Consider the following 12102-nt stretch of genomic DNA (forward strand, 5'->3'; position numbering starts at 1 on the left):
AGAACCACTTGACCCAGAATGTTTAAAGTTTATAGGATGATTGGTAATCTAGAGTAGATGACCCTTATTGAATTTTTGGTCGTTTGATCAAAGTTCAAGGTAACAGGGGCCAGATATTGGAAAAAAACGTTTCTAATCAATAACGTAAGAACTGTTCGACGCAGAACCTTCTAACATCATAGGGTAATAGGACTTACAAAGTTGATGACCCCTGCTGATTTTTGTGTCACTTGAGCAAAGGTCAAGGTCACAGGCGCATGGACATGGAAAACTTCCCATCAATAACTTGAGTACCGGTCCACTTGGCCCAGAATGTTGAAACTTCGTAGGATAATTGGACAGGCAGAGTATATGACCCCTATTGATTTTGGGTCACTGGATCAAAGGTCAAAGGCCCAGGGGCCAGAACATGGTAAATCGTTTCCAATCCATAACTTGAGAACCACTAGGCCCAGAATGTTGAAACTTCTTGCGATCATTGGACATGCTTAGTAGATGATCCCTATTGCAGCCGACCATCAGTGTCTCTTGGACTTTTGCTCCTGTTCTGTATTGACTTCTTGCCTATTACTGCTATGCATTAGGGGAGACATGCACTTTTTACAAAAGCATGTTCTAGTTTTGACTATTGACTGGCAAGCCGTGCAATGTTTTATAACGTTACATGAGACATAATTTCTCATTTTTGACCAGTTCGCCAAATATGTGTGTTGAACTATTTTATGTAAGGAATCGTGTAATGATAATTATTAATACAAGACATACTATTCTCTTTATCATGGATGTGAAAGTTGTGGGTTTGAACCCCACTTCGGTGACAATCATGCCTTCTCATATGACATCGGTACAAGCTTTCATCGCAACTGAGCTAAAATAAGAAACATCGCGCAAACCCACAACAAAAGAAACTGAAAGTTTCGGTCATAAATGCCAAAGGAAGTATTTAAAATTACTGAGCTATGAATGACTGGATTTACTGAACAAATATTCGATTAAAAGTGGAAACCTTTATTGATGACATTTACAGATGCACAAACTTATTTAGTAAAGACCATTTGAATTAAAGAGACCATCCCTTACATGGTCCTTTCATGCAAAGTCACACTTAAAGTGTACTATACCAATTATTTCTTCTGCACAATGTCTTTGAAGTGGTGCACAGTGTACAAACTGATCCTTTTATTAGGTTTAGCTGGTGACTGGGAGACTAAAACGAGAGTTTACTGTTTAGATACTTTGAAAATGTTGCATGATGGTACATATACTGTGACTTCAACATTATTATGAGAGTTAATTTTAGCTCGACTATTCATAGAATAGTAGAGCTATTGGACTCGCCCATGCGTCGGCGTCTGCGTCCCGATTTGGTTAAGTTTTTGTATGTAAGCTGGTATCTTAGCAACCACTTGTGGGAATGGATTGAAACTTCACAAACTTATTCACTGTGATAAACTGACCTACATTGCACAGGTTCCATACTCTATTTTGCTTTTTTACAAAATTATGCCCCTTTTTCGACTTAGAATTTTTTGATTAAGATTTTGTATGTAAGCTGGTATCTAAGTACTCACTAATTGGAATGGATTGAAACTTCACACACTTCACTGTCATGATCTGACATGCACAAAGCAGGTCCCATAACTTTATTTTGCTCTTTTTTTTTCAAAATTATGCACCTTTTTCAACATAGAAATTTTTTATTAAGTTTTTGTATGTAAGCTGGTATCTCAGTATCCACTAATAGGAAAGGATTGAAATTGCACACACTTGTTCACTGTCATGATATGACATGCAATGCAAAGGGTCAATAACTCAACTTTGCATTTTACAAAATTATGCCCCTTTTTCGACTTGGGAGTTTTTGGTTAAATTCCTATTATGTAAGCTGTTATCTCAGTACCCACTTACGGGAATGGATTGAAACTTCACACACTTGTCCACTGTCATGAGCTGATAAACACTATGCAGGTTCCATAACCCTATTTTGCTTTTTAGCCCGTCATCATCAGATGGTGGGCTATTAAAATCACTCTGCGTCCGTGGTCCGTCCATCATTCCGTCCGTCCGTCCGTTAACAATATCTCGTTATCGCATCTCCTCAGAAACTACTGTGGGGATTTTGATCAAACTTTGTCAGAATGATGTATTGGTACCCGAGTTGTGTCCCCCTGAAAATCAGACTGGTTCAACAATTTATGAATGAGTTATGACCCTTTGTTTATTTCTATAATTTACATAGATTTATATAGGGAAAAACTTTGAAAACTTTGAAAACCTTCTTGTCCAAAACCACAGAGTCTAGGGCTTTGATATTTGGTATGAAGCATCATCTAGTGGTCCTCTACCAAGATGATTCAAATTGTTTCTCTGGGGTCAAATATGGACCCGCCCTGGGGGTCACATGGTTTATATAGACTTATATAGGGAAAAACTTTGAAAAACCTCTTGTCCAAAACCACAGGGCCTAGGGCTTTGATATTTTGTATGTGACATCATGTAGTGGTCTTCAACTAAGATTGTTCAAATTATACCCATAGGGTCAAATATGGCCCCGCCGTGGGGGTCATATGGTTTACATAGACTTGTATAGGGAAAAACTTTGAAAATCTTCTTGTCCAAACCACAAAGCCTATGGCTTTGATACTTGTAATGTAGCATCATCTAGTGGTTCTCTACTAAGTTTGTTCAAATTATCCCCCTAGGGTCAAATATGGCCCCGCACCGGGGGTCACATATAGACTTATATAGGGAAAGGCTTTTAAAATTTTCTTGTCAATAACTACAAGATTCAAATTTGACCTAGTGACCTACTTTCACATTTCTGTAGCTACATCCTTCAAATTTGGACCACATGCATTGTTTTGTGCACTGGAAAAAACTTTGACCTTGATTTTGACCTAGTGACCTACTTTCACATTTTCGAAGGTACAGGCGTCAAATTTGGACCATATGCATAGTTCCGTGTTTCAAAATGAAATTTGACATTGATTTTGACCTAGTGACCTACTTTCACATTTCTCAAGCTACAGCCTTCAAATTTGGACCACATGCATAGTTTTGTGTACCGAAAAAAACCTTGACCGTGACATTGACCTAGTGACCTACTTTAACATTTTTGAAGGTACAGTCTTCAAATTTGGACCACATGCATAATTTTGTGTTTTGAAATGAAATTTGACCTTGATTTTGACCTAGTGACCTACTTTCACATTTTCTCAAGCTATACAGCCTTCAAATTTAGACCACATGCATAGTTTTGTGTATCGAAAACATTTTGACATTGACATTGACCTAGTGACCTACTGTCACATTTTTGAAGGTACAGGCTTCAAATTTTGACCACATGCATAGTTTTGTGTTCCGAAATGAAATTTGACATTGATTTTGAGCCCAGTGACCTACTTTCCCATTTCTCAAGCCACAACCTTCAAATTTGGACCACATGCATGGTTTTATGTACCGAAACAAACTTTGACCTTTACATTGACCTAGTGACCTACTTTCACATTTTTGAAGGTACAGACTTCAAATTTGGACCACATGCATAGTTCTGTATTCTGAAATAAAATTTGACCTAATGACTTACTTTCACATTGCTCAAGCTACATCCTTCAAATTTGAACCACATGCATAATTTTGTGTACCGAAACAAACTTTGACCTTTACATTGACCTAGTGTCCTACTTTCACATTTTTGAAGATACAGGCTTCAAATTTGAACCACATGCATAGTTTTGTATTCCAAAATAAAGTTTGACCTTGATTTTGACCTAGTGACCTACTTTTACATTTCTCAAGCTACAGTCTTCAAATTTGGACCGCTTGCATAGTTTTGTGTACCGAAATGAACTTTGACCTTAAAGGCCTAGATTTTGGCAGTGGGCCAAGGAATTTTTGTCTTCACCAGCACAGTTGGGGGCTAATGTCATCACAGTATGGCTCCAATAAACAAGGGTCATTGTTTATTGGAGAGTCAGTCTACCTGACAAGTGTATCTATTAGTGAGAAGGGGAAACAAAGTAATTCTATAATAATTGATAACTTTTAAAGTTATTAAATTTTTTTTTGACATTTCTATGTAAAGAAAAATATTTGTTGATCAAACACAATAATAAAATAATCAGAAACTTATTTTCACAATAATGAGATAATGAGAAACTTAAAGAAACATGCAAGTTTTTATTTTTTCAAATTCTGTCTGGAGAATTGTGATATTTCTGAAAATTTTGACTTTCACTCATCTAAAGCTTGCAGAATACTGTAAATAACATTTGTCTAAATTGAAAACTGAATGTGAATTTCAAAGTTACAAAGCAAAGCATGAAAAAAGTCCCTTTTTGCAACCATACTGAAAATGAAAATTGAATATAGATGGAACACAATAACTTTATATTCAAATAATGTTGATATAACATGAGTACATGAAAATCAATTTCCAAATCGAAAAATATTGTTTGTCAGCACCAAGAACTCAGGAACTTTTCACTATACTTGTGTTTTATTATCATTATTATTTTCAATATTATTACTGTATCTTTTATCATCCTATATGTAATATAATAATAATAATAATGATAACAATATCCTAATGATAATATAATAATAATTTTGGAAAGGAATTTACATAAGCTATCAGCTTGTTTTCCAATCCATGTATTTGACATGTAAAAATTTGTTGTACATGTTATGTGTATGTTGCTTAAAAAAATAATGTGTGTGTGTTCGGGTTTAACGTCTTTTTCAACATTTTTTCAGTCATATAAACGACGGTAAAAAAAAAAATAATAAAATATAATAAAATATTGTTTAAACTAATATAATGATAATAATAATAATAATAATAATTATGATTACGATTATTTTTATTATTATTATTATTATCATCATTATTATAACATTAAAGTAATAGTTATTATCATCTACGTAATATCAAAATAATAATTATTATTATTATCATTCCATATTTACTGAAGAAAAAATAATTTCTTTCAACTCCACTGCACACATCTTCATGGTCTAGTTGGGGTCCCTGCTGTGCTAATTGCCCTCTAATCAGCTGCTATTACATAATCGCTGATAAGATGGGAGTTGTATATTGGATTTGGGGGGGGGGGGGGGGGGGTACACTTATATAGTAGTGAATCTAGGCCTTTAAGATTGACCTAGTGACCTACTTTCACATTTCTGTAGCTACAGGCTTCAAATTTAGACCACATGCATAGGATTGTGTACCGAAACAAACTTTGACCTTGACATTGACCTAGTGACCTACTTTCACATTTTTGAAGGTTCTGGCTTCAAGTTTGGACCACATGCATATATTTGTGTTCTGAAGTGAAATTTGACCTTGATTTTGACCTAGTGACCTACTTACATATTTCTCAAGCTACAGCCTTCAAATTTGGACCACTTGCATATTTTTGTGTACCGAATTAAACTTTGACCTTAAGATTGATCTAGTGACCTACTTTTAAATTTCTCAAGCTACAGTCTTCAAACTTGATGCACATGCATAGTTTTGTGTACAAAGAACTTTGTCCTTGAAATTGATCTAGTGACCTACTTTGAAATTTCTCAAGCTACAGCTTTCGAATTTGGACCACATGCACAGTGTTGAGTACGGAAATGAAATTTGACCTTGAGCTAGTCAATAAGTCTTGAAATTTGGAACACTCAAAAATGGCACATGGGTGGGCGCCAAGATCACTCTGTGATCTCTTGTTTACTAAATTATGTTCCTGTTTTGACTTTCGTATTCATTCAATCGACAAGGCTGTTGAATAGTCGAGCGTTGCTGTCCTCCGACTTGTTGTTTTAAGATTGCCAAGGCTTGTGATTCTAAAATTTCACCATTTTAATTCTTAATATTGTCAGAAATTGCTTGAAAGCCCGTCATTTCTGTTTAAATCGTCCTGAGTTTCACCACCTTCGTCTTCAAGTAGCCTGACACAAAACATTCATCACTTGTAACAAGTCGTAAGAGAAAATTCCTTGTCCCCAAGTCCATAAAAAAGTGTAGAAGTGAAAGCACGTAACACTTGCTCAATGGAAATATTTCAGAACTCAGTCCAAAAGCTTTGCACATCTATCTGTCTTAGGTCCATCCATAGGCATACTCATGCTCTTCAAACACAACTGGTCTGCACTGTTCGCTATTCAGTCAGTAAATTTTAAGTGAACACCCCTTTGAATTATAAAAATGTATCAACAGTCAACCAAGTAATGCATAGATTTGTACAATGAAGTAGTCTGTTTTTTTGGCAGAAAAATAAAGGAAGTTCAGTCTTTGGTGAAAAACGGGCTTAAGTTCATATAATACATTTTCTTTATTTCTCAGAACAGAAATTCACAACTTGGTGATTTTTGATTTAATTCGCATGATCTGTTTCTTTGAGGGGTAGTCTATAGCAGTGTGTCATAGTTTTATATATCTCTTCATTCAGTGAGAAATAAAACAGATACATAAAACACTTTCTGACAATATAAGGGAAATGTTTCATATGGTTTATGGGACCGCCATACTGCACACAAAGTTATGGCTCATTTCAGGTATTGCACTGCACGAAGAAATCAAATCCAACAGAACGCTATACAATAGTCATTGTATTTAATACTTTGCGAAGAGAGCAAAATTAAAAGGATATTTGTTTTGTATTGTAATCAAACATAAAAAATACAAATGATCAACAAAATGTCCGGCAAGAACGAAACCATAACTATCTAGGAATTGACAACAGCGGATAAAAAACATGAAACCACTGCTTGAAATCTATGTAATATTAAGACACAACTTGCAGTTTCCGTTCCCTGCCTTCCTGTTACTGTGTATTATTATATGTAAGAAAAGCAAACTTTGTTGAAATTACTTTATGACTACGCTACAACAACGACTGAGTGTTCTTTAGACGTGTATATGTAGAAGCGATTTAAGGTCCGATCCACAAATAAGCAAGTTACATGTACATGCATATGTTTTATATAACAGTGCTATTGAAATATATATCAAATACTGGTAAGCTCATATAATTTTGGTTAATTGTCTACTGAAAAAGAAAATATAAATTACATATGACAAAAATATGTAACAGAATTTTTTTTTTTTTACTTTATAGTCTTCAATGAAACCTCAACAGAAATCAAGTTATAATAGTGTAAGACTTAACATTTCGCAGTCAAAAACATGACTGTAATTATGCCTGCATATTATTTATGGTTATCTTATTTACTAGTTTTCAACTCCTTCAGATGATGCCAAAAAACATTGGACCACCAGGCATCAAATGTTACCTATATTTGGATTGGACACCTTAAGTCTGTGTTTTGAGAAATTTCATCGTACTTTTCAAATAAAATTCGTTGTTCCGGTTCAAAAAACATTCTCAACCATTTAAAAGTGTTTTTCGTCGGTATGCTACAGTGTAATTTTGTGGAAGGTACGTGTCGGTGAATTCGGCATGGAAGCCTTATTAGCTTCAAATGCATGAAAAATATGTCTGAATTAAACCAGACTAAAGGCACTTGATGAAACATGAATTTACAATTTCGTGGTGTCATTTTGTTCTTCAAACCCATAGTTAATTTCTTCAGTGTTAATATGTGTTTCATCATTTTCCAAACTAGCTTTACTCTTCTCGCTGTCTTTAGATAATTCCACTGGTATTTCCACTTCAAAATCTTCATCTTTCGCCCAATCCTTTAAACAAACAAAAACAAAACACGTCATAAAATGAGGCTGGACAAAAGTTCTTTGATACGTACCAATGCAAATAATGGATAAAAAAATATTTTTATGTCTTTTTTGGTTAGGGGAAAGGCCCGGGTTAGTTCTCCCCCCAATTTATAGATTTTCATCTTTTTCCTGCATAAATTAAATTCAAAAGCCACAGTAAAAGCGAAATGTGGGGTTTGCAAAAAAAAAGCTCCTTTTTTTCCATAATTTTTCTGCCCAAAACGGGGTTTTTTTGGGCTTTTTTGGGATAAGGAGGTAAAATCATTTTCCCTTTTTTGAATTTTTAAATTCGGGGATTTTTTTTAAAATTTTTTTTGCGTTTTTCCCGACGGGAAATTTAGTATTTGTAAAACTTTTTTCTTTTTTGGAAAGGGTGGGTTTGGGGGATGCAAAAGATGGGTTAAAAAAGCATTTTTGGATTTATTTAAAATTTGCTACTTGTTTTAATTTTTCTAAAAAACCTTTGTCTCAGTGGCGTTTTCGGCCCTCAAAAGCCAAACCCTTTACGTTTCTTTGCTAGCGAGTAGCAAACTTCCTCCCTTTTCCTCAAAAATAGTTTTTTCCGTTTGTTTTGGTTCGAATTTTTTGACATATTTTTGGGAAAACCGCCATAAATTTAGATTTAGGAAAATTGGGGCTTTTTGTAAAATTGATAAACAGGAAAAACAATGAAAAAAAAAAAGAAAAATTTTATGTTTTAATATTTCTTTTACCTAAATTCTCCAGATACCAACCACAAAAAAACCCAGAATCCCAAAAGCTTTCGAATGCAAAACACCCCAAAAAACACATTTTCTCCCATTTTCTGGAGTTTTTAAAAATAAAAAAAAAAAATCCAGCATAATAGTTTTTTTAAATGGAAAACCCCAGTCTTTGAAACCTTCAAAATAATTCCAATTGACGGAAATTTTTTGTTTTTAAATTTCTGTTTTAAAATTGGGGGCCAAACACGACCCCGGAAATACTAAGATTTTTTAAATTACTTTTTATTTGTTTTTAAATCCCCCTTTCATTGCCCTTCAAAATTTCCCTTTACTGATATACGGATCATGTAAAAAGGGAAACCAAAAACCCTTGACCCTGCTAAATTTAAAAAATCGAGGGTTTTATCACTAATTTTGGTAGACCAAGTCATTCGAAGGGGTGGTTTTCATTAAAAATTTTTAAGCCCAAAAATTTGCAAGCCAGGATGCCCCAAGTTGTTTTGGGTTTCGCTTTGGGGTTTGTAAAGGCAAAAATCACTTCCCGCCAGCAGGAAAAAGTTAAGATTTTTTTTTCTGAAATCTTTGAAAATTTGGCCTTTGACCAAAAACCCCTAAATTTTAAAGCTTTTTTAAAAACCAGATTTCTACCGCCAGGGGCCCTAAAAAGGGGAAATCGGCCCGAAATCCCAAGGGGTTTGTTGAAAAAAAAACGAAAAAAAAGGAAAATGCCCCGGGTGAGGGTTTCCCTAAACCCGATGTGTAAAATTCCATTGGTTGTAATACCCACCCCATTAAAGGGGGCTGTATCCCCGGTTAGTTGAAAAGGTGTTTTTTTGTTTCCCAAAAGGACACCAGAACCCAAAAAACCGTTTGGAATCAATTTTAAATCAGGTTTTCCAGAAATTTACAAAATTATAAAAACCATCTTTTGGAATACATTTTTGTATGCCAAGTTTTTTTAAACCCCATTTAAAACCCGGCGTCTTTCTTACTTTTTTAAAGGGTTCCCCATACTTCAAACCAAAAATCGATTTGGTTTTTTTGCAAATTAATAGTTTTCCCTTGTGACCAAAAACCGCCCTTGAAATTGGTGGGAAACAAATGGGGTTTTTACTGTAGTATGAACCAAAAGTGGTTTTTTATTACTTGTTTGATCGCCCTTAGGCGTTAATCGACCAGGAACTTAATACAGGATCCCTATTTTAAATACGTCCTTTTTTTGAAAAGTTTTCTTCTTTTTGGGGCTGTTTTTTTGCTCCCACCTTTTTGTTCTTTTCTAAATTATTTTTTTCTTTTCATTACTAAAATTAAAAATTAAAACCCCGGGCCTTTTGACTTTCTTTGGACGAAATAAACGTGATTAACCAGTTCCCCAGCTCTCCCAAACCCTGAAAACATTACTCAAAGAAGTAACGCAAAAAAGGCCAGAGTTTCCGGTTTTCCTTTTACCCCCCCCTTTCCAAAAAAACCCACCCACCAGCGGGAAAAATGTGAAAAAAAACCCTTGATATTGAAGCCACGACAAATTTAAAAACGGGTCTAAAACACAGAGAAAAACAAACAGGTTACCTTCCCCCAAATTTAGGCCTTAAAGACAAAAACATTTTAAAAAACAATGTACCCAAATTAAAGAAATACATTTTCCCTCCCCGGCGATCGAAAACAGTCGCCCCAGCCATTTTTAATTTCAATAGAAAAAAAGAAGGAAATGGGGGCCGGGCCACATGAATTGCTCGAGCGACCCCGGGGCTCGATCATCGATGCTCAAACGAGCGGGTTTATTTTAAATACATCAAGAAAAACCCCTAAAAAACCAAAGTGTCACTTCAACGTTTTCAATAAATCATATAAAAAAAATATTTAAAACCCAAAATGTGGGACTGGAAACCAGTTTTATTCCCTTTTCCCAAAAAATTTTTTGGAAAGATTCCGTGTTAATGTAGTTGAAAGGATCTGGGCTTTACCGAAAAAATTTGGGAAACCCTGGCCACAAATTTTGAAAGGGGAAAAAGGGCAAAGGAGGTCAGCGGAAAACCGCTCCATTCTGCAAAAAAGGGAAAATTGACAAAAACAAATTTTTAACTTTTTTTTATAAAAAAATTTATATCTAGATTGTATTTTTGGGTATGTATATTTTAAATGCATGCTCCCCTCTGATCCATTTTCTCGGCCCTTTTTCCCTTCAAACACGGGAAAGATTCCATATCCCCGATGGTTTACCGATTACTGTCAAAAAGCGGATATGGAAAACAACAAAAAATTCGATGCAGTGAAAGGATTCGCCTAAAAAATATCAAAATTATGTATGTTTTTGGAAACAGTTAAACCCTTGTTTAAGAAACCCTGGTTTAAGAAAAGAACCTTTTTTTCCAAAAATCTAAAAAATCATTTTTGAAAGTTTGAAAAGGCCTAGATTTTCAACGATGTAGTTTTTTTATAAAATATTTTAAAAAGGAAATTCAAATTCCCCGCTTTTTTATGGGATTTGAGAACCTCTTTCTAAATTTTGGGAATTTTGGGTTGGGAGTGTATAGTTTGCCCAATTATTGCCCCGTCCGGGTGAGACCCCCCCCAAAGACAGGGGGATTTGGGCCATAGATAACCATGGAACTAAAGGGTAGTCTTCAAGAAAAAATTTTGAAATATTTTCTAGAATTTTTCAGGGCCTTAATTGATTTACCCCTTCTCAAATTCATTTCCCCCCTTTTTATACTGTGATTATGACAATTTTCCCTTTTAAGAATGGGCAAAAAATACATTACCAATGTTCCATGATCGTTTTTGATATTTTACTTTGTTAAATGATTTAAAGGGCTTTGTGGAAAAAAATTTTTTTTTCCAACAAATTTTTAACAAAATCGACGTGGAAAGCCCACTGGGTTAAAGCTTTTTGGTTTTTTTTTATCCGGTCAAAAACCCAATTTTTTCCCGTTTGGGTTTCGGTATTAGGATTTGGGGGCCCTGGGAAAATTTTTTTGGGACAAGGTTTGATCTACCCTTTTTTAGTTTTTCTTTGGGCCCTTGATATCAATAAAATTTTAGGCCTACTATTTTCGGGAATTTTTTTAAAAAGAAAACCCTCCCCCCCCGGGGTTTTCTATGCCTCCCCTTTTTTAAAAATATATATTCCCGTTTCTTGTTTATTTTTTAATTTTTCCTTTTTCCCCAATTTAGGGTGAGATGCCGGGGTATCTGCTGATATATATAGCCAAGCCAAGGACCAAAAAAAACCCAGGGCACCTATATTTTAATTAAAAAATTTTCTGTGTAGGGTTTCACAAAATTATAAAAAAGAGGGTTTTTAGGGGTTAGGGGGCCCTCTTTTGTTTTGCCCTTCCCCCGGTGGTTGAATAAAATCCAGAACTTTAAAACCTCCAAAAACCCGGGCCCTTCTAAAAACCCGGGAAACTTTTAAAACCCGCACGAAACTCAAGGCCTGTTTTTTTTCTGTTCTTATTTCTTATATTTTTAACTTTTTGAAAACCGGAACTTCCGAATTCAAAAAAACCCGGGACAAATTTTTAAAAGGGGCCCGTTTATTTTAAAACACAAAAATTTGACTTTCTAAAAACCAAACCCAGCAAAATTTTTGCGGGATTTAAAAGTGTACCTGTTTTTTAAAAACCGCTGTCAAAGTTTTTTTTTTTTTAAATCTATCAGCGGCCCGTG

At 34.8% G+C, this 12102-nt stretch overlaps 1 protein-coding gene across 1 annotated transcript in view; it reads right to left on the reverse strand.

Moving 5' to 3' along the window:
* Nucleotides 1-7534: 7534 nt before the first annotated feature.
* The window catches only part of LOC123526880 (uncharacterized transporter slc-17.2-like), a 30459-nt gene continuing 25891 nt past the window's right edge, over nt 7535-12102 (reverse strand). Inside the window, exon 12 of the mRNA XM_053522633.1 lies at nt 7535-7693. Within this exon, the coding sequence (XP_053378608.1) occupies nt 7535-7693 (159 nt within the window). The remainder of the gene's footprint in view (nt 7694-12102) is intronic.

This window comes from Mercenaria mercenaria, chromosome 14 (genome assembly GCF_021730395.1).
Source record: "Mercenaria mercenaria strain notata chromosome 14, MADL_Memer_1, whole genome shotgun sequence".
In the NCBI taxonomy this organism is placed as follows: domain Eukaryota; kingdom Metazoa; phylum Mollusca; class Bivalvia; order Venerida; family Veneridae; genus Mercenaria; species Mercenaria mercenaria.